This window comes from Mytilus trossulus, chromosome 4 (genome assembly GCF_036588685.1).
Source record: "Mytilus trossulus isolate FHL-02 chromosome 4, PNRI_Mtr1.1.1.hap1, whole genome shotgun sequence".
In the NCBI taxonomy this organism is placed as follows: Eukaryota; Metazoa; Mollusca; class Bivalvia; order Mytilida; family Mytilidae; genus Mytilus; species Mytilus trossulus.
Genome location: NC_086376.1, coordinates 54457597 through 54482163, shown reverse-complemented (window position 1 = coordinate 54482163; position 24567 = coordinate 54457597). Strand labels below are relative to the sequence as shown.

General features: G+C 32.4%; 1 protein-coding gene across 1 annotated transcript in view; it reads right to left on the bottom strand.

Annotated features, from left to right (window-relative positions):
* The window catches only part of LOC134715535 (deleted in malignant brain tumors 1 protein-like), a 61024-nt gene that overhangs the window by 11296 nt on the left and 25161 nt on the right, over nucleotides 1-24567 (bottom strand). Inside the window, exons 7-27 of the mRNA XM_063577774.1 lie at nucleotides 23767-24081; nucleotides 22422-22574; nucleotides 21787-21954; nucleotides 21168-21324; nucleotides 19972-20132; nucleotides 19141-19467; nucleotides 18310-18630; nucleotides 17068-17391; nucleotides 14893-15201; nucleotides 13952-14269; nucleotides 12784-13152; nucleotides 12016-12339; nucleotides 11450-11779; nucleotides 10382-10684; nucleotides 9955-10059; nucleotides 9367-9579; nucleotides 8756-8899; nucleotides 7495-7668; nucleotides 5846-6172; nucleotides 4446-4772; nucleotides 3432-3761 (exon numbers count right to left, since the gene is read on the bottom strand). Of these exons, the coding sequence (XP_063433844.1) occupies nucleotides 3432-3761; nucleotides 4446-4772; nucleotides 5846-6172; nucleotides 7495-7668; nucleotides 8756-8899; nucleotides 9367-9579; nucleotides 9955-10059; nucleotides 10382-10684; nucleotides 11450-11779; nucleotides 12016-12339; nucleotides 12784-13152; nucleotides 13952-14269; nucleotides 14893-15201; nucleotides 17068-17391; nucleotides 18310-18630; nucleotides 19141-19467; nucleotides 19972-20132; nucleotides 21168-21324; nucleotides 21787-21954; nucleotides 22422-22574; nucleotides 23767-24081 (5499 nt within the window). The remainder of the gene's footprint in view (nucleotides 1-3431; nucleotides 3762-4445; nucleotides 4773-5845; nucleotides 6173-7494; nucleotides 7669-8755; nucleotides 8900-9366; nucleotides 9580-9954; nucleotides 10060-10381; nucleotides 10685-11449; nucleotides 11780-12015; nucleotides 12340-12783; nucleotides 13153-13951; nucleotides 14270-14892; nucleotides 15202-17067; nucleotides 17392-18309; nucleotides 18631-19140; nucleotides 19468-19971; nucleotides 20133-21167; nucleotides 21325-21786; nucleotides 21955-22421; nucleotides 22575-23766; nucleotides 24082-24567) is intronic.

Genomic DNA, 24567 nt, shown 5'->3' with positions numbered 1-24567 from the left:
AGATATTATGTAATATCTTGATAGTTATTTCTGTGATCTGATGAGGCACACAACACATGATCTATTAAAACATTTATAGAGTCTATATGTAGAAGGTGGCCTAGGACAACTAATGTGAAACTAAATTATAATTTTTTGAAAATATGTTATCAAAGTTTTATCATTTCATTGATATTTATGAAAATTTCTACCTATAAATAAACATGATAAATAATATATATGTGTGTTAAAATAGGTTCACTTTAAATAATCTTGTCATGAGCTGAACTACACAGAATAAGCTAAGTAAGAATGGCAACATCTACCCCAAATCAACAATGTGCTGTTCTGTGCAAATCGTGTGATAATTCAAAAGTGAAATGGAAGTGTATTTATTGTGACATAAAATTGTGTACAGATTGTAAGGGCCAAACTTATATAAGATGTAAGTTACACAGGGATCACAAAATAGTTGATATAAAAGAAATGAGACTAGAAGTATCAAAAACAAAAAGAAGTCGGAATCATCGACCCCAAATTACAGTTGAATTAACGAATGAAGTGAAATATGCGACCAAACTTAACTGTATAAAGCTCTTATCAGTATCAACTAACAATCTGCTATGGATTGGTAGTGGAGAAAAGCAAAAAACACTTTGTCAACGATTGTTCGCTAAACCTACTGCTCTTCAGAAAATTGAACTTCAAGAGAAAAACCTAAATGTAACAGTGAAATTCAATATTACGGTATTTGATATTGCCCTTACTTCTACAAATGATCTACTATTGGCTACTGGTGATTCAAAACTTAAACAGATAACAAATTCAGACCAGCCATGTGACGTTAAAGACTCTGTATATGGTGTAGAAACACTAAGAATACAATGCGTGCATGTAACAAAAGATGGCAATGTAATAGTAGGGGGAGCCCATCGATGTTCAGTTTTAAGAAAATCTGTCCACATAATGGATAAAGATGGCAACGAATTGAGAACATATGAATTTGACAAAAATGATGTTCTTCTCTTCAAAAACCCTATGCGTATAACCAGTACCAGTAACGGCAACATTTTTATTCTTGACAAATGTGGAACTTCAATAGGAAATGGTGAAAGCAGAGTAATGGTCATAAGTCAGAACGATATCATCATAGCTTTTGCAGGAAAATATTTATCAGACACAATAGTAACAACATCATCAGACAATGTGATTGTGGTAGAGACCAGTAGCAACAGTCTTCATTTCCTTAACCACAATGGTGATTGTCTTGCAACCTATAAAACAACAGTCAAAGACGTCAAAAATCCAATATCTTTAGCGCTTAGTACAGAAGGGAAATTGAATTGGCTATATATTGGATGTAAAACTCCTGATGGACAGTCAAACAAAGCTAAGCTTTATAAGATGAACATACTAGAATATTAACTATGAAATATTAAAAGTGTAATTGAACAAGGAAAAGTTTTCACAGACTAAAAAAGAACTTCTTTTGTTTTAATGTACATTTTTTATATATTTAAAAATGAAATGATTACAATAACTGCAAATTGTATGAGCAGATTCGTTGGCCCGCTTTTTTGTAAATATCGCAAAAACAATATTATCTTCAAATTGTATTATGGGCAGATTTATTTGCACCATTTATTGTAAATCGCAACGATTACAATGGACAGATTCATTTACACCCTTTTTCTCTTTGACACTAGCTCTATATATACATATTTATATAGTACATGTAGTAATAAGAGATTATTTCCTATAGATATATTTTTCTTCATACTTTGAACTTCTGTGTCATCTCTGTATCAACAAAATAAAGATTGCATTTTAATAACGAAAATTTTCAATTTTTTGTCATGTGATTAGTGAAAATTTACAAACATAAACATGATAAAACTTTAATGTTTAAATTATGTTGCACATACATAAATATATCAGCAGTAGATTATAATGTGTGTATGATAGAGATAAAAATAATATAAAAAGGTCAAGTACTCATATTATATGTTTAAAAAAAGGAAACACACTTTTTATTATCCTTTTAAGATTTCCAGAAACAGTTATTGTCAATCTCACCATGTTTTTATCAAGTTTATGTTATCCATTTTGTGCATATCAAAAATATACTTACAACAATAAAACTGAGAATGGAAATTGGGAGTGTGTCAAAGAGACAAGAACCTGACCATAGAGCAGATAACATTTTAAAGGCTTCATTTAAAAAGCTTAGTATCTAACTGATAGTCTGGTGTCATAAGACCAAATTACAATACCCTATCTACATATATAGTTTTAAAGATAAAAACAATACAATGGTATATCATTGTAGAATCCTATGTTTCATTATCACTACAAGTGAAAGTACAAAATCCATATGCATGTGTATCTTATAATTTATCATGAATTACATGCTTACTTTTTCTGTTAACTTTATTCACATCAATAAATTGTTTTCTTTCCTCCTTTAATGACAAAACATTTCCCTTTATTTTAGATTGGACATTTTTTATTAAATTGTCATGTTCCTGTATTTCACTAAAAAGCTTGACAAAAAGAAAAAGAAAAATTTTACAGAATGACTACTGATCTTTGCAAGGAAACATTGGCAGTGGGTTTTAGCAGAGTTCAATTTTGGAAAATACTATGAAATCTTCATTTGAATAACTAATATCTGATGAAATTTTAAATAAATGGAGAATGTGTCCATGGGACAAAAGATGCCCCTGCTTGCATATAACATTATAAAGGAAAGTAATTCAAGAAAAGTAAAAGTGATCCATCCAAATCGGTACTTGATCTCAGTTTTGTGATAATAAGCATTGTGAATAAAGTTCATAACATTTAGTTCATGCAAACTAGGTTACAGAATGGAAACAAAAATTTCATCAATCTTTTTATTTGTACAGAGGCATACCTCTAGAGAGAAAATTGGATAACCATGTTTAAACAGTAGTATACCATTGTTCAATAGTCATAAACAGATTAAGTGAAAACAAATCTTGGGTTACCAACTAAAACCAAGGGAAACAGATCAACAATTAGAAGAAAACAACAGAACAATAGAAACACGGAACTGCAACAAAAATAAACACCAACAAAAAACACAACAACTGCCATATTCCTGACGATGAAAAAATAAGACTCAAACCCTCATTTTGTTAGACCTGAATTATCATCTAGACATAGATTATCATTTAATGCCTGTCTTTCATTATCATGATTGATAAGATATCAAAACAAGGTCCCAGGTTTTGATTGCCAATAATAACTAAAGACTTAAAAGACAACACATGTAATATCTACACATCTACAGGTTGCCATACATCCTTCAACAGTGGATAAAGAGCCAATACCATAAAAAAAACTAAAAAATATGCATAAAAGGAGTTTGGGTATACATGCCATTGAGATAGCAATACACAAAGTCACAGTTAAATCAAAGAGTCACTAACCTGAATGGTTGTAACAGACAGCTCCAGCTCTATTACTCATTGTGTTATTACCAAGGTTAAATCTAGAATTAAAGGAACAGTTCAGTAACGAAGCCTCATTCCCTGTACAATTAAAATCTCCAACTGTAATTGGTGGATCTTTGTGGAATGGGTCTGGAGACTTTTGGTACATAAATCCTGACTTGAAACCCTTAGATTTACAGAAAACCATAGCATCTGTATCATCCCAGAATCTACTAGAGATGTGTCCCTTTACTCCATACTGTTCAACAGACAGTGTACCAGCTGATATGTTGACACCAGTTGCCTCCTCAAAGTCAACTTTATAACCTGTGAAAAAAAAAATAGTAATCTAGCTTAGCAATTGTGATTTCTTTCAATTTAATTTCATCAGTCGGAAAATATTGTTCAAGCAGTTGAACAGATTGTACTTCTCTAAAAATCTTCTCAGTTGTGAAATTTGAGACTCAAATTGTGTATTGCGTAATCAACTTGGTTAAAAATTCCCTAATTTGGTCCTATAGTCAAGACTAGTTACTAAAGGACTAAAGGTCTATTCAATAGTCCAAGTTCACATTATTTTTACAGATACTTATTCAATTACCCAGTAATTTCCTGATTTTACTCAAAGTTAACAAGAGTGATTTTTAATTAAAACAAAAAGAGTGAACTTTATTCTGCTTTTAAGAACAGTAATAAAAGCACTAGTCCTTTGCTTTTTGTTTGTTTTCTGCTGTGTATGTATGTATTGATTTTGTATCATGGATGGATACCCTTTGTTTTTATACTGTGGATTCATTTATTTTTATGGGTATAAACTTTCATGGACTGCTAAAAACTTGAATATTTGTTGATATTTGATTTCGTGGTTTTTCCAATCTCGGTATACAAAGCTTATTGAAATCATGATATTGGTTAAAGATTTGAATTTGTTGTTCATATGTACCCACAAAACACACGAAAATTGGTATCCAATGAATAATAATGAATCTACAGTCTTTACATAACCATTACCTGGACTCTTTATACTATCAGACATCATAAAACACATCACTGAGGCATAATTATCATATCGTCCACAGTCAGAACTTGTCAGACATTTTAAGGCATCTTTCTCATTTCCTTGACAGATCAGTGATTTATTCTTCAAAACTAGGTCAAATGTTTTCCCGTATGCAGAACCTGCCACAGCCTTGCCATCGTCAAAACCGAGTTCTTTACATACAATTTTGGCGGACTTGTCTGTAAAGCCTTTATCACAAACAACACTCCAGGATTCATTGTAATAAATCATCACTGGACCATGTTTAACCTCAGTACCAACTCCTGTGTCTAGTTTAACTAAAAAAAATATGAATTCAGATAAATATAAGAATTACTGTGGTTTATTTTCAGGAGGTTTAACTAAAAAGATATGAATTCAGATAAATATAAGAATTGCAGTGGTTTATTTTCAGGAGGTTTAACTAAAAAGATATGAATTCAGATAAATATAAGAATTACAGTGGTTTATTTTCAGGAGGTTTAACTTAAAAGATATGAATTCAGATAAATATAATACATTATGGTGGTTTATTTTCAGGAGGTTTAACTAAAAAGATATGAATTCAGATAAATATAATACATTATGGTGGTTTATTTTCAGGAGGTTTAATTAAAAAGATATGAATTCAGATAAATATAAGTATTACGGTGGTTTATTTTCAGGAGGTTTAACTAAAAAGATATGAATTCAGATATATATAATAAATTATGGTGGTTAATTTTCCGGAAGTAAAAAAAATTCCATGATTTTTAGGTTCCAACTTCTTTGAATGGTTTTATTTTCAGATTTTTTCATCTTTCCCTCAAAGATCAAATATTACATTGGCGTTTAATTTTAATCACACTAGTTAAAAATTCTTTAAAAGAATCCTCACTTGACAGTATCCATTTGAAGATAATTGCTTTAGAATAAAAATGTATAAAAAAATATATTTGGGAGAGTTAATACAGCAAATAAAAAAATTATAAAACATGTTTGTTGAAAATATATGGATGACACCAATTCAAGCATTCAATTAAAATCATGAACCTTATTGCTCAAAATAAATAATTGTAAAAAATAGATCAAGTTAGTTAATTGATGTTCCTAATTTAGTTCTGTAAAAGTTCAAACTATGGTGAGAAAAAAAATGCAAGAAATATAATTTGTATCTGTCTGGCACAGAGAAAATCTGAAGCTTTATTTTTAAGTTTTCGATTTATTTTACTTTAAAAATTTTGATAATTTAATTGGCCAGTCTTTTCCTTAGTATTTTTTTTGTATTTTTCTAATACAAGTCAGAAACAGTAATCAACTTTTCTTTTGCAAACTTTTTTTTGGCAGGCAGTAATGTACCATTTTATCCTAAGTTTATAAATAAAATACTAACCTGAGTTATAACAATGAACAGTTGCATCTTTTTCATGTGAACTACACGGTCCAACGGATGACGCCACTTTCCATCCTTCGTGAGCACATTCATTCAATGTTGATTCATCTCCATTACAATGAAGATTGGGTTCGTATATTCTTCCTGTCTGAACCTTGATGCTATCTTTATAATATGGGAAACCAGTAGCAAAGCCAATAGATTTACAAAAGACTGAAGCATCCATCTTGTCCCAGTATCGATTACAAATTGTGCCCCATACACCATCCACAGACATCTCAACACGACCATACTTAGAATGTCCTCCAGCTAATCGGAAATATACACCTGAAATAGGAAAATGAAATTATAAGAACCCTGTAAAGGTTTAAAGTCTTTTAATAAGGTCAAAGAATTATTTTCCATGAATAATGTAGTGCTGAAAAAAAGATTAGAGAATTATTTTTCTTGAATAATAAGAGATAAAACATGGATTCAAAAACCCTGAAATAAAAAACTAACAAAAATATTAAGTATTATCCAGAAGTTTAATGCTTAACAAGATGTGTATGAGTCAAGTGACTTATAAATGATTAAGTAAGGATGTTTTGCTAGAGCTTAGTACCAAACCTTAGAGTCAAAGACAATTTTAATGGATTTTTAATTGTTCTTTTATTTTGCTGTTACCCCATTGTTATTGCTGTATGTTATAAATAGTTATTTTCTTTTAATGTTAATAACAAGCTTAAATCAGGCTGTTGCATTTATTCTGAATAGACCACTTTCGAGTTCATCTGTCACGGGCAAAAACTCGTCAATTATGCACGCCTTTATGACGTCATTTACCAGATAGAGGGGCTCACCTGTATCCCTGCACTATTTACGTTCATCAAGCGTCTAAGTGATCGTTTTTGTGCAGGATAAACTAGAAATAATGGTTGCTCTGTAGGTACTTACTGACAATTCCCTAATGACAGCAGTGTTGATTGTCTATTTTCAGAATTCAATTTGCGGAATAATTCGTACAATATAGAATTATAATTTTCCAACCACTCGCTCAACATTGTAAGAAAGTGACGACGCCCCCTAAACGCACAGATGACGGTGATAAAGGCGCGTATAATTGACGAGTTTTTTCCGGTGACGGATGAACTCGAAAGTGGTCTATTGTGTCACATGTTTAACCCGTGCCTTTTATAGCTTACTATACAGTATATGTTATGCTGATTATTGAAGGCCTTACAGAAACCTGTAGCCGTTTAAATCCTTGTCCTTAGGACTTTGTGAAATAACCGTCGTATTAGCAATCTACTGTATTTCCTTTTTTTAAATTGCAAAGAAATATTTTTAGTATTACAATTATTTCGTTATAAAATATGCATAAATGAAAGCACAGAAATTAAAACAAAAAAGTGTCCAAAGAACATGGATGCCCCACTTGCCCATTTTCTATATCATAAGGAACATGGACGCATGGACAAATGAAAGAATGAACAAGCAAACGGATAGACAACCAAACACATGCACAGATCAATGACATAAAAATATTAGAACAAAACTTTAGGAAAGACAACACAAAAAAAAATTTCTTAGATATATGTACCATACTCCTATTTTTTTTATACATGAAGATGAAATCAAATCATCTGAATCTCATAACATATATTTACCCATGTTAGAATAGCAGACGACACCAGCATCTCTCCTGGAGGTACACATTTTGACAGTTCCTGGATTGAATCCAGGACAATCTGCCAGTTTGTACTCAGTCCCAGTACAATTGATATTGCTTGCCCAAATTGGTTTGCCTTCACCAAACAATACTTTGTGTTGGTATGCTGATCCTGAAAGAATTTTTTACAAAGTTAAGAATGATCTTCCTTATAATCAAGTGTTTTTATTACAATGAATTGCTGAATCTAATGATAGAATATAATCAACAATATATATATATATTATTAAAAGAAAAATTATATTACCTGAATTTTTTATCAATAAATGGCAACCCTCACATTTTTTTTTCTCTTTAAATTTTATAAGTGGTATTTTTCCTGGGTATAATTTTCTTTGATTGCTGAATAAAACATTTCATAGTTTTAATCATTTCTGCATACAAGTTGATAGTTTGTTTGTTTTTTATAAGCATTTGAATAATTTTACAAAATGTGCAATACTTTTGTCCTCAAACAGATAACTCTTTTAAAGTTAATGGGCACATGCCACATAAAACAAAACGCTAATACTGTAAACCAACTTATTATCAAGGCAAGTAATTTTTTCATGATATTCAAATTTACATGATGTAAAGAGACAAGGATCCAAGTTTTAAATTATCAAGACAATTTATAATCAATTAGTTTTTTTTATTAAGAAAGAAACAATATATAAAATGGGTAAGATAGCTGCATTCAATCTGCCTGCTTAACAAAGTGGCATTGATTAATTACCTTTGCTGTAGCCCAGCTGTTTACATGCCACTGTGGCATTGATAAATAACCTTTGCTGTAGCCCAGCTTCTTACATGCCACTGTGGCATTGATTAGTTACCTTTGGTGTAGCCCAGCTGTTTACATGCCACTGTGGCATTGATTAATTACCTTTGCTGTAGCCCAGCTTCTTACATGCCACTGTGGCATTGATTAGTTACCTTTGGTGTAGCCCAGCTGCTTACATGCCACTGTGGCATTGATTAGTTACTTTTGGTGTAGCCCAGCTGTTTAAATACCACTGTGGCATTGATTAATTACCTTTGGTGTAGCCCAGCTGCTTACATGCCACTGTGGCATTGATTAATTACCTTTGCTGTAGCCCAGCTGCTTACATGCCACTGTGGCATTGATTAGTTACCTTTGGTGTAGCCCAGATGTTTACATGCCACTGTGGCATTGATTAATTACCTTTGCTGTAGCCCAGCTGGCATTGATTAATTACCTTTGCTGTAGCCTAGCTGCTTACATGCCACTGTGGCATCTTTGTCGTCCCAGTCATCAGCACAAATCCTACCAGTTATATTCAGAAAATTCATGTTTAAGGAACCAGATATATTGCTTCTACCTTCAATGTCTAAGGTGTAATCTAGAATAAATAAACAATTAAAGGTTAAAATAATTCATTTTAGTGGGTTTATTTATTCATCATATCAACGCAACAACAAATTCAATGATGTTTTTTCAACCTCTGGTATTTTTTTTTTTATTTTTTTTATTTGTGTCCTTTTAACTTCAGTTCAAATAACATAGTTAAATTTTGATATACTTTAAAATCTGAAATCTGTAAAAACTAAATACATATTTAAAAAACTAAATAAATATTTAAAAAAAACCAACATATTTGTAAAAAAAATCTTGACACTTTCTTATCATTTAAACATTTTTATCTAAATTTCAGTTTAATTTGTTTTTAAATTACATTCTCACATACTTCTTTTTTATTTTCTAAGGTATAAAAATTCATAGAAACCTATTTTCAAACAATGACAGCAGATATGAAATATATGACTAGAAGGATCTATGAAATTTTCTCATTCACTTTCATCTCCTTACTTGTTTTAGGTGGCAAAGTTCCATTATAACAAGCTACAGCTGCGTAGTCTCTGGAACAGGAACTGTATGGAGCAGAAGTGGAACATTTTAACAAACTGTCTTCTGTGCCTGCACAGGTGACATTATCAAGTACACCTTTGGTGTACATGTACCCATATGCTCCACAGCATACTGAAACACCACGCTGCAATCCTAATTGTCTACATGTTACGTCTGTAATAAAGTTAATTTATCAATCAGTGGCTGACACTTAATTATTTACTACAAAAATTTTGAGTTGTAAATAAAATCTTATGAGTTATCTTCCTTTGGACACAATATCCATTACAAAAAAAGAAAAGAAATGGTCCACATTATTTTGACCTTTTACTCTACTCTTCGGAAATATTATACAATACTATTTACTCTAAAAACAAAACAGATGCAATTTCAGAAGCACAGATGGGGAAATCTTCAGCTAGAACTATCTTGTTCTAAATAATAAATAATTATCTTAATCCTTTAAAAGAAATCTCATCAATAGGTGCAGATTTTTTTTATATTTTTTATTTCTAACAGTATATCTGTGAACTGGTACCAGAACCTTACCTATTTCTTCCTGTCCCCATTTATGGTTACATACTGTTCCCCAGTTATCATTGATATGTACTTGTACAACTCCATGTGTCTTATCATCTCCCTTGTTCAATCGCACTGAAAATGAAAAAAAAAAAAGTTATGGTATAACAACAATGTTACCAAACAGCCATTTTTTGAAATCTGTAACCATACAATACCAAACCTAGGAGACAAATTTAACTCTTCTACAAAGAATTTAAAACTAACATATATTTTCTTTGCATGAAATTTGTCAATATACTGTAAAATCAGAAATTTTTGTATTTTCTTTTTATTGCAAAAAAAAAGTAAAATACATAGTTTTCACAAAAACTATTGAACTTTTTTTTCATCATTATTTGTAAGTGACAATTCCAGAAATTGCAATATTAATCTCATTTTTTGATCAAACACCTACCAGCTTCCATACAAACAACTGTAGCATCATCACATGACGAATAATCTGCATCCCAGGTCAGACGACACTTGAGTAACGAATCCTCTGATCCATCACAGTCTACATTATCTATCCACACATATCCTGAGCTACGAGACACAGCTCTTTGACCAGACCTTCCATCTATAAATCCCATTTGTTTACAGAAAACTTTGGCGTCTTTGTCGTCCCATCGTCTGTTACAAATACGACCCCATTCACCGTTAAATTTGACCATGACTTTCCCTGTAGTTCTGGTACCGTTTATACCAATTTTGATACCATCTAGAAAAAGTTCACAATATAGTACATGTATTCAAAGTAATGTACAGGCAAGCAATATATTTTAATCAATTTGAAGGTTTACCAATGAATATACTGTGGATTCATTTATTTTCGTGGGAACCAATTTTCATGGATTGAGGAAAACTTGTATATTCGTGGATATATAGTTTCGTGGTTTAGGCAAAGTCTGCATACATTCCTTTCGAAAATTAGAATTTCGTTGAACATTTAAATTTGTGGTTCCCCTGTACCCACGAACTCCCCGAAAATTGGTATCCAACGAATGTTAAAGAATCAACATTATAACAAATTTAACAACCACTAATAACAAAAACAAAAATTTCTGAAATAAGAGTAACAAATATTGAAATGATAACTGATGACTGATGAATGTTGTATTGATTGATTGATTGATTGTTGGTGTTTTAACGCCACTTTTAAGCGCCACATTTGGGCTGTTTTGTGTTGGCCAGTTTTTATTGGTGGAGGAAGCTGGAGGATGAATGTTGTATGTTGCATACCTAAGACTGATAAAACTGTGGATTCATTTATTTTCTTGTTACCAATTATCATGGATTAAGGAAAACATGCATGTCTGTGGGTATTTAATTTCATGGTTTTGACGAAGTCTGTGTACAATCATAAAGAAAATATGTCATCATGTTGAACATTTGATTTGGTGGTTCACTTGTTCCCACGAAATCCACTGAAACTGGTATACAATGAATATTAAGGAATCCACATGAACAGTAAACCTATACATACCCATATGATCAAAACACAACACTCCAGCTGTAGGCCATGAATATTTATCAGCAATCTTCTCAGCACATCCTAAATCTGTATTCATCTTCTTGTATTGACATTCTCCAAGTCGGTTTTCCACTCCTGTGCAGTTAAACCTACCAACTGACACAGGGTTAGAAAGGTGTGTTATACCATTAAAGGCCACGCCCCCTACATAATTAAGCTGATGACAGGTTGCATTAGCATCATGGTCGTCCCAATCTACATCACAAACTGGGCTCCAGAAACCATACACATCAACTTCTAAAGATCCATAGTATTTCATTTCATGGATTCTTATTTGTAAATCTGACAAAAGAATTAGTTCAGTTATTAAGTATTTTTGTACATATAATGTGAGAAAGAAGCTTTTACTTTGGTCTTGCTTCAAAGGAAACGTTTTATAAATAAAGCTAAATAAAAACTACTTAAAACTTTACTTGAAATATGAGGCATTGACATAAAAATGGCTTCTTATGTTCCTAAATGGATAGTTGTCTCATTGGCACTCATACCACATCTTCTTATATCTAACTGAATCTTACCTGATTTTGGAGCCAAGACGTCATAAGAACAGTAAACAGATACATAATTGCCAGACTGACATGATCCAAACTCATGTGGACAAACATCCAAACTCTCCTCACCTCCATTACACCTGATGTTTATAATACTTATGTTGGCATTTGGTACATGTCCTAAAGCAGAGCAACACTGGTACAGACCATCTCTGTAACCAAGACGACGACATACGACCTTGGCTGCCAAGTTTGTGAATCCTGTGTCACAGACACTGTAGAATTTTTTATCTGCTTTCACAAACATTTCTACTCTTCCATAGGAGACATCTTTTGAATCTACTAGTCGAACTGAAATATGTAATAAACTGTGACATATTATAACGAACATATAAAAAAGATAGCTAGAAATTATATTTAAATAAATAATGGACACCAACTTTTTTACCAAACACCCAAAATCAAAAACAAAAGAAAAATTTCTATGGACCTTAATATCAATCTTACTTTATGCTTTTCAAAACTGTTTAGTAACAGACCACAGGATTCTGCTTCTGCACAGTTTCATAGTTGTGTTTAACTTTTATTATATATTATGTATGGTGGTCCAAATTATTCTTTGAAAGTATTATAAATTCATTACCTTTATGCTTTATCCTATAATTTTTTTTATTTTAAAACTGATTTAGTATTTAATTGCCTCAATTTTTCTATAACCAATATCTGCTAATTATGATTCTCAAAAAATCAAAAAACTGCATTAAAACAAAATTAACACATTTTAAGTAAACTAACCAGAATCATAACACTGAACAGCAGCATCTGTACTATGTGAATAACATACGCCCCGGATTGGTCGGAATCTACGAAGTCTCCTACCGGAACGTTGATTTGGCTGTGCGTTGAAAACAATTGGACACTGGAAAATGTTTGTCTCATCACCTTTGCACCGAGCGTATTCCACCCATATTGGTCCTTGTCCAGCCCCAAACTTGCCGTAACGTAATGCCCGTCCCCATGAATGGCCATTCATGCGACATACTACTGTAGCATCTTCATCATTCCAGGATGATGTCCCACATACACTCCCCCATTGTCCACCAATATTTATCTCTACACGGCCATGCAGTGGACTAGTTCCATTTACAAACCTGACCTGGACATCTGAAAATACCAAATATTACATTTCAATGGACATCTGAAAATACCAAATATTACATGAATCATTTCAATGGACATCTGAAAATACCAAATATTACATGAATCATTTCAATGGACATCTGAAAATACCAAATATTACATGAATCATTTCAATGGACATCTGAAAATACCGAATATACCATGAATCATTTCAATGCACATCTGAAAATACCAAATATTACATGAATCATTTCAATGGACATCTGAAAATACCAAATATTACATGAATCATTTCAATGGACATCTGAAAATACCAAATATAACATGAATCATTTCAATGGACATCTGGAAATAATAATCTCAATATTATCATTTTCATTAAATATTTAGCTTAAAGTTATATGAAACGAGCAACTGGTGAAAAATAACGTTTATCCAATTCTTGAACCAATGCATGTTTATATCACAAACTTATTCTTCTGTGCACGATTTTATCACTTTTTAAGCATCCATATCACATAATCGTCAATACAAAATTTCTCTCTACCTCTGTCATGATATGAAAATATTGCATCTTACTATATGTCGTGTTTTGAAGCCGTAGTTTACAGATTGTCATCTTAGTAAACAATCAACAAAGAAGTATGAATATTGAGCATTTGTTTAACATGTACAATAAGATAATAGTTTATTTCAATGACAGATTCATGCATATTGCAATCGTCAGATTTTTACTAAAGAGGTCTCGCTGTGTTCAATGCATATGGAAAACATATCGCTGAATTGTTTAATGGAAGCAAACAATTAAAAAATTAAAACCTACCTGGATTATCATGACAATAAACAGCAGCCATAGTATCAGTAGAACAATCTCGTACATCACCCCAACGAATATTACCACAGCGAGCTAGATATCCTTCTGATCCGGTACAATTCAGGTACGACAGCCATGGTAGGTTTTGACGATTTCCAGATACAAACTCATGTTGATAGTAGGCAAATCCTCCTTGAAAACCTTTCTCACGACATATCACCTTAGCATCATTATCATCAAAGCCGTTTGTGCAGATTGATCCCCACACATCAAGATGGCGGACTGATACAACACCTTGATTTTCAGAGGATAACCGCAACTCATATGCTGTAAAAGTAAAAATCATCATCTATACCTCATTAAAAGATAAATTTACATGGCAAGGATAAAACAATACATATAATTTTTAAGTTTTATAACCTATATTTTCTTCTTTAAAATATACACATTATTTTCAAAATGTAGAATAGACAAAATAATTAAAATTTTATTTCTATTTTTGCATATAAATCCTAGTATGTACTTTAATAGGTAAAACAATAATTTTATTGCAATTTTATTGCTTTGGACAGTGACCCTAAATCTAAGTCTCAAAATCGTATTGGTCATGAAAACAATTTCTAATCCAAGTTTTATTAAACACATTGGGGATACTGGATAAATATCAATAATGAAAACACATCAGGAGGCCATCTCACAGCGTACAACATATTCATCATTTCTTGAAAGAAAATACTTCAATTTTCGAAACATTTTATTGAATTGCATAACATTTTGTATCACTTTATATCAATATTTTAGATGTATTATATGAATGTCATGTACTATACTGTATGCTGTAAAGATTAGATTTGTTATATGTGTATGCCCCTCTGGGGACTTAATTTTGAAAATAAAACATCTTAACTTATCTTATCTTATTAAGAAACATTTTTCTGCAGTCAACAAACCTCCACTAGATGCAGAATCTGAGCAAGCTACAGCAGCATATTTTTTACTTGGACACGCCTCTCTCAATGTATTATGCTGACACTGCAGAATAGAATCCTCGTGCCCTGTACATGCAACGTTGTTGATGGTAATGGGATGTTTCATGTCTCCAAAAACAGAACAACAAATACTGATGCCATTTTGTTTTCCAAGCCCTCGGCAGACGACTTGAGCATCCACATCATCAAACTGATCAGCACAGACCAGCTTGTAGCCATCATCCTGCCATACCTGTACAGCACCATAGGTTATGTTGGGTTCTAATCGTACTGTAAACATAACATAAAATAAACTATGAGGATGGGTTAATTTCTTGTTGGTCATTTGTTAAAGAATCCTGAAAATGAAAATGTAGTGAAATACAATAATTACATTACATATTTGATAAGAAGATGCACTTCTGATTGGCTAAGAACAATCTAGAGGCATTCCTAAATTATTCCCTGAAATATTGACTAAACGTAGAAATAAACGATATTAAAGACAACAACACCCATCAATTACCGCATGGTGATTAGTTTATTGTGGTCTACATGTTTCGCCAACAAGCGTGGCGTCTTCAGGACAATATTATACATGAAATCAAACTGTGAAGTACAAATTTTGCGGTTAATAAATACCACAATAAACTAATCACCATGCGGTAATTGATGGGTGTTGTTGTCTTTAATATCTTTTATTTGCTTTTATAGTGAAAGACAACTGTGAATACCGCGTGGTATCCACCCGCTATTACCCAACTGCACGATAACCACTTCAGGTGTTGGTTCACCAATTTTCAAGTTGAAGTTTACTTTTTTACTGTGAACCCCTGCATCAGAGAGGATCCACCTTTGCCAAACTAGCGTTGTACCTAACAACCACACAGCATGAACGAAATACCGGACCATTTAAAAAGTTCTCGATCCGTTCCCGATAATTACGAGATACAAGAAAAAAGAAGGAGAGATTTGGAAACAGAAGCAACCACAGAAACATACAAAGAAGAAGCAGTCCATCACTGAAGATTTACATACCATACATAAGTACACAAAGTCAAAGTAATTCGGAATACCAGGCATTTTACATAGAGAAAAAAGGAAGGAACCAGAACCAAGATGAACCACATAAACCACAAACCATATTTATAATGAAAGCTTCATCCACAGACATTTTATTAGCAAAGTTAATTTTTATGAACACATCTACCAAGATTTACAATTCCCAAAATTGCGGCGATCATACACTTCACCTTTACTAACTCAATGGAAGTAGTACCTCCCTCGGAGCGAAGCCAGTTGAATTGGTACGGGATGGCCAATGGGGTGTTGTCCAATTTGGAAAGGAACTGACATTTTATGAGCTACTTCCATCATTTCTACAATATTACCACCAGAAACTTCTATGAGGACCACTACACAGACGTGCAAGAATAGCAGATAACCACATCGTTAAAAACTTTATTGATTAACTTTCTCTTTTAACTATACTAGATTCTTATTTTACTTTCACTTTCTATTTATATCTATAACGTCGTCATAACAACCTCTATTGTTCGGCGAACCGCACAACCGCAAAATTTGTACTTCACAGTTTGATTTCATGTATAATATTGTCCTGAAGACGCCACGCTTGTTGGCGGAACATGTAGACCACAATAAACTAATCACCATGCGGTAATTGATGGGTGTTGTTGTCTTTAATATCGTTTATTTGCTTTTATAGTGAAAGACAACTGTGAATACCGCGTGGTATCCACCCGCTATTACCCAACTGCACGATAACCACTTCAGGTGTTGGTTCACCAATTTTCAAGTTAAACGTAGAAATGTAAGTTACAAAAGACAAAAACACACGCAATTAATGATAGATGGAAAATAGACAAGTATCTCACTCTAACCTAAACATTTCTATCATATTTTACAGTTAACCAGATGGCATAAGATAATTTATAAAAAAAGTGAGCACATGCTATGATGTAGAATTTGTTAACAGGATGTAAGAGAGAAAAAAAATCATAACATTGAATAAACAAGTATTATTTTATTTCTGACATTATAAGAACATGATTTTGATTTTAAAATGATAAATGTTAATTCAAGTTTTAAATTAAATTAAAACATATTGTATGAAATTAACTCCCACATGTAATTTACCTTTTCCTGTACAATAGACTACAGCATCATTCTCGTGGGATCTACAGGATGAATGTGTCACATTCCAACCACTATTGGTACATTCCCAAATATTCTTCTCGTCTCCGTCACATCTAACATAGTATAACCACGATCGGCCAGTGCCTGGTCCATGTTTTCCCTTGGGTTGAGCAACACCATCAACATAGCCGAGCTGACGACATACAACCCTGGCATCAGAGTCAGACCAGTAGGAGTCACATATGGTCCCCCATTCTCCATTAAAGGCTATTTCTACTCTTCCACTGTTTGGTGTGTTAGATCCAGCCAGTCTGATCTGAAATCCTGCAAAATATTAAGTTCATCTTATTTTAAGTTGTTTTCAAACATAAATCATTGTGTGTAAATAGAACAACAATATGCCTATCCCAAACTTTATAGGAACATCTTTTAAATAACAGGAAAATTCTATGATTGTTATAATTTCTTATACCTGAAATATACAAAATTACAAATAAACCATAATTTTAGAATGATCTGTCTTTTAAATGTAACAAAATTGAATTTTGCACATTCTTGTCATGTAATTCTTTTATGATAATTTTTTTCTTTTCTTTAGGATTATGTACCCTTGTGTTGGTTCAATGCTGAATATATGTAAATTTTATACAAAATCCACAGCCTTTACCCTTGTATTCTCATTTTTGCTAGATAGTGCTTGATAGAAAGAGTATTATTGCATGCCGTGCTAGTTGTGATTTCCTTTAAACAAGTTGATAAATTTAGATATTGGTTAAAACAAATATAAATATGGACCGATTTAAGTACACCTTCTACGGTGGGCTCTACTTTAGTGACTCAGCATAAGTTTTTTTTTTAATTTTAAAGGTTGTGAAAGAATTTTTGTAAACAATAAACACTGGTAAATCATAGTTTAACAAGTGAGCAATCTATGTTTAAAATCTTATAACAAAAATCTCTGTATTAAATAAAGTCTGATTTTCTACAAAAAAATGGTTTTATTTGCCACATGATCACTTTAATTACCTAATAAATGCAATGAAACTATAAAAAAAAATGTTTTGCATGAACTTTTCCCTTGGTATTGGTACAAAATAACCATCTGTATTGTTTATCATCTTTGCTGTTTTGATGCTATTGCAGTTAGAAAATTTCGAAATTCACATGACTATAGAAGGAGTCATATTTTTCTTGTTTCTTTCCCTTATCTTTTACCATCTCCTCAGTAAAAATTAAACTTACCATCTCCTCTATAACAAAATACTCTAGCAGCATGCCTACTTGATCTACAACTTCTACTGATGTCAAGTTCTCCCTGAGGATTACAGAATTTGATATCCCTCTCCGTACCAGTACATGAGACATTTGACATCCATATTGGGGTCCGGGAACTATAGTAGCGAGGACCAAATGGTACCCCACCAGCATAGCCCATCTGTTTACACACCACTGATGCATCATTACTGCCCCACCCCTCAGCACAAATTGTACCATTTATACCATATTTCTGGATCAGGACTGGAGCAGGAAAACTATTTTCCACCAATCCCCACACTCTTATATCTATAACATAAAGGAAAAATTAAAAACATAGGTTTGCTTTTATAAATTGTTACTTGGATAGAGAGTTCTCTTATTGGCACTCATACCACATCTTCCTTTATCTTTTGGTATATGAAAATTCATATATATACATGACATACTTATTATTTATGACCTACTCCCCTCCCCAGACACCCATTTCTCTCTTACTCCTTCCCCTGTTACTCCCACTTTACATTCACAGATTTCCTGTTTGTTTTCCACAAACTTATTCTCACCTGCCTTGATTCCTTGTGGAAAAAGAGAAAAATGTAACAACATGTGCTACAGACAGACAATCAAAACTTTATGTAAAAATACCAACAAAAATAAAGCTATCATTTTTAAATAGAAAACAAATCATACTATCCTTTTATCAACTAAAAACAAATCAAAGCATTATGATAACTTTAACGTAGCTGGTTTAAAAGGTTCCAAATTATATTCATGGTTTTTCAAGAAGGGACAAATTTCGTTGTCAACCAATTTTACCTTGTTCGTCTATCCTTTCTTTGGTGCAGAGTACACTAGCATAGTTATAGGCCCGGTTTGGACATTCTCCTTCTTCATAATGACAATCTTTGATAGTCACTTCAGTGCCAGTACAATTCAATTTGATCACAGAGTCTGTGTAATACTTTGAACCAAAGGCTCCATTAACCAGACGTTTGCTGTTAGGAAAACCAAGTTCTCGGCACACAACTCGAGCTGCATTGTTATCAAACGTGTCGCCACAGACGGTAATCCAAGTAGAACGAAGATACATCTCAGCCATTCCTAATGTGGTATTGTGTCCATTATCTCCTCCACTCACTCTTACTGAAATAAAAATATTCTATATTGTAAAGTTGTGTCTGGGGGAGTACTAGTACTCAAATTTCTACAAATTTAAAGCACAATAATCAAGCCAAAACTACCTTAAAAAGAAGATATTCAATTTAGTAAAGAACAGCTTTTTACCACATAACACCTTTTATAATAAACATTCCTATGGGAACTGTTCATTGTCTTTTGCTTGTTTTTATGTTTTAGCCATGACATTGTCATTTTTTTTTAAATTATGAGATTTAAAGTTCATTTGGTATTTTTTTCTCTTTTATACATTTTTGTTTAGCCAAATAATAAAGTGTGGTTAAGTTTGCCCTAAATACATTGAACATAAATATTCAATTTACAAAATGTAGGTAATATATTTAAGTTTACCATTGCTGGTTAATTTCCTTTTTTATTTTTCGAAATTTTAATATCCTCCTGAGTCTAAAAACATTTTATGCTTTTGATTCTTTTTAAAAGACACTTAAACAAACCCTTAAATTTCCATACCATTATTGTAACAGAATACACCAGCATCTCGTTTAGGATTTGAGCATGATGAAGGAATATCTTTCTTCCATCCAGGATTTCTACACATAAATATACTAGATTCTCCACCAAAACAACCCATTCTCGACAATACCTTTGGACGATTTGGACCTTCCAAACCCCTACAAAATCAATTCAATTAACAATTGTTTTCTTGATCATTTTATTTCATATAAGTATGTGCTAATGCAATATGCAGTTAAATTTTCAAATTGCTTTAAAAAATATTGCTTGTTGCAGAATTTTTATTTTGTTTGAATATTTTCCGAGTTTCTATATGTCTTATTCACATTAATTTTAAATAATTACATAATATGTATGTTTCATTTGAACCCATAATTTTGATTGGCTGTCAACAATCCAACAGCACTACTCTTTCATATTTCATATCGCTATAAATTACAATAGCTTTGAAGAAATGGCTGTCCATGACAATGATAATCAATAAACAAAAACTAAGATAAGCTGGAATATAATGAATTTCATGGTTGTAGCATAAACATGTTAATTTATGTGTCATTTTGGTGTCTTGTGCAGAGTTGTCTCATTGGCAATCATACCACATTTTCTTTTTTTATGTGTACAAAAAAAATGTATTGTATAACATGAATGCATTTTTTTTTAAAATCAAAAAAATCTAGTGTTGTTAAAATGTTGATCGTGGATACACACTCCTGCCCTACATAAAAAAAATGTGCTTTGATCAACGATTTTACACCCTCATAAAATTATTAAAGGAAGCATTCAATTCTTAAAAAAACCAATTAATCTACCTTATGTCACCAGTTACAAACATAATTTCAACTGATTCCCAGAACATATACTTGTTTCATAATGCCAATACCAAACATGACCACAGCAAACCAACAAATGGCATAATGGAGAAAACTGGCACACAGGGAAAACAGATTTTCTATTCAAATAAGACTATTGTGATTTCATTTATTTTCATAGGTACCAAATTTCTTTGATCGATGAAAACCTGCCTTTTCATGGATATTTTAGTTCATGGTTTTACCAAAATCTTTATACAACCCTATGGAAAATTTGAAGTTGGTTGAACATTCAAATTCATGGTTCACCTATATCCATGAAATCCACAAAAATGTATATCCTACGAATAATAATGAACCCACAGTAAACCAATTGTAACTTACCTCCTGTATTCACCATCAGTAAAGCCAAGCTGTTTACAGGCCACGGTGGCATCATACCTTGACCATCCCTCGTCACATATAGATCCAACTTCATTGTCCATTGTTACTTCTAGTCGGCCAGAGTTATGGGTCCCACCAACCAGCTGCAGGGTTGGCTCTAGAAGACAATAAAGTTATCATGATCTCATGTTAAACTTGTATTTATTATTGGTTAATTATTACAAAGGTTAAATTGGACTCTAACACATGGCTCAGGAGATAACTTATTAAGTGTAACCATCAGATTACTTTTTGTTATTATTAACCATTAAAAATATTCAGAAACTTTAGAGTCATCAGTAGCCGCACATTCAGTTAAATTAATTATATAACAGATAGTAGCAAGGGATATTAAGCAGGTAAGCATTGTCACCCATGGTGAACTATCTATTTTGTCCCAATGACATTAAGCTTTAATTCATTAACAAAGCAACATTTAAATACTGAAAACATTTGCTACAAACTGTTGTTCAAGTCAAAAATGTAATGTTGTGTGTACCAGATAACCTAATTACAAATAACACTATATGTATGTGACTTACACCTTTTTATTCAGCTAAAAATGAGAAATAATACATACTTCTTTGATTGTAACACAAAACACCAGCATTCCCAGAGGTAAACTGTGAGTCACATTCATCACCACCAATAGGACATTGGAACAAGGAGGTCTCGTTACCACGGCAATTTACCTCACCCAGGAAGTACGGCCCACTGCCTGATGCCGTCTGCTGGAATGCAACACCACCTAAAATATATCATGTATACTGTAGCCTTATCCTGAAAAGGATTGATCTAAAATGAACAAGGGAGATAGATGGTATTCGTATTTCTTGTATACATTCTCCTGAATTTCTATTATTAATAAAAACAAAACTTGTATTACAAAATACCCCAATAATGAATGTGACCAAATTTTATTAAATTTGGCCCAGTAGTTTCAGAGGAGAAGGCTTTTGTAAAAATTAACAGACAACGAAAGACAACGGATGCCAAATGATGAGAAAAGCCCATTTTGGGCAGTTAAGCAAAAAGTAACAATAATCATTTCAAACATGTGGACATATCCCATGTTAGCAACCGTGCTGAACTGCTGGTTTATTTATTCTATTATATATCTCTATGTTCTATCAAACAATATCATCATCAAAATTATTTCAGATTCTTGAGTAAATTCTTTGAGATACCACACATGTTACTGTCCCTGTTACTTACCCCTATGTCTCAACTGTTTACACACAATATCAGCATCAACATCATCCCAGGCACTTGGACAAATTCTTCCCCAGATACCATACTGGTTTACAGATACCCTTCCTGTTTGGTTTATATATCCGTCTGATCCATCTTCCAATTTCAAATGTGTACCTGAAAACAAATTAATTTTACAGTACTATCTACAAAACACAATTTATCATCCATGATCCTAAGGGCTTGCATTTTGTTGTTGCAATAAGAGAAACAAAAATGTGTCCATAGTACATGGATGCCCTACTCGCACTATCATTTTCTAGTGTTCTATGTTTAGTGGACAGTGAAATTGGGGTAAAATCTCTAATTTGGCATTAAAATTAGAAAGATCATGTCATAGGGAACATGTATACTAAGTTTCAAGTTGGCTGGACTTCAACTTCATCAAAAACTACCTAGACCAAAAACTTTAACCTGAATCGGGACAGACAGAAGGACGGAGGACAAAGGGATGAATGAACAAACTGAGGGACCAACAAATGAACAGACCAGAAAACATAATGCAACATAATGCTCTCTACTACCCTATGTGGGGCATAAAAATTCTCATAAACCATACTTTAATCATGTAATGACTTCCATGGGTTTTTTTTACACCTAGATTTGACAGGAATATTACAGCTAAACTCAATGATGTTCAAACAAGTCAGTGAAACATGAAAATATTGATTACTACCATCTTACAGCTCCAAGTCAGTGGCTGATCTAGGGTGGGTTTGGGTCAAGGGTTTGGAACCCCCTTTTGTTGATGATTAATGCATTCAAATAGAGACATATATTGTAACCCCACCTTTCTCCTGGGTTGTACCCCTTTTAAAAATGGCTGGATCCGCCCCTGCAGGTTTCTTTTACTTTTATGATTTCTTTGTTCTGCTGCAGTTAACAACAAATTTGCATATACATGTACATAAAATTCTTTTAAAAAATTAATATGCTTTAATAATATTGAATTGCTAAAATCTTAAATTAAAAAGTTGATATCAAAGTATTTGTGCAGCACTAACTGCAAAGTGGAGATTTTTTTCAGGGGTTAATATTCACTTATTTTATGCTAGAAATAAAATAGCATAAATTTGATTTTATAGGAAGATTAAAGTCAAAAACAAGAAAAAACATATAATAAACTCATCATAGATACCAGGATTAAATTTTGTATTTTACGCCAGACGCGAATTTCGCCTACAAAAGACTCATCAGTGACGCTTGAATCCAAAAAAGTTAAATTAACCATGTGAACAGCTTTCAGAATTGCTTAATTTAAACCCCAAGAATATTAACACACTTTACGCTATTTTCAAAACTACCTTACCTCTAGTCATTGTTCCATTGTAACAAGACACAGAAGCATAGGCCAGATAATTATCTCTCTGACATCCACGGAACCTGTCGTAATTACAATTCAATATACTGTTTTCACTTCCTGTACAGTTGATGTTCGGTCTAGCATATCGACCATAAAATGTACCGAAAGATCCCATTGGTAACACACGTCCATTCTCAAATCCAAGTTGTCGACAAACGACCCTGGCCTCTGTGTTATTAAAACCTTCTCCACACAAGACGGACCAATACTGATCCATAATTTGAACAACCCCATGAGAGTGATCTCCCCTGGATAATCTCACTACAAAATAAATTCTTATTATTGAAGAAATATAACTACATGTATCATATCTGTATATAAAATATTTCATTCTAAACTTATACCTTTTTGATAATAAATCTAGGTATCCTTATTTTAGAGGTTAACAGGAACATTTAGCAAAAGAAAACTATTTTTCTGTATTAAATCAACAATTTGTATAATCATTAAATATTATTGATCTAGTGGAAGAAAGGATTTTTGTTTACTTATAACTCATATCTTTCTGTCTTTACAATCCCATATTCAAAGTTTTTTTCGTTTTACATTTCTATAAATGAAATTGAAGAAACTAAACAACACTAAAAGATTTTGTTTCTTTTTGAAATTTGTTTAAGGAATAACTGTAATATATTTTGTGTCTATGAAGAAATAACATAAAAAATGTGGTACACACTGAATTGGTTATTTTAAAGTGTACACCACATTTTTTATGTTATTTCGAATAGACAGATAAAATATTACAGT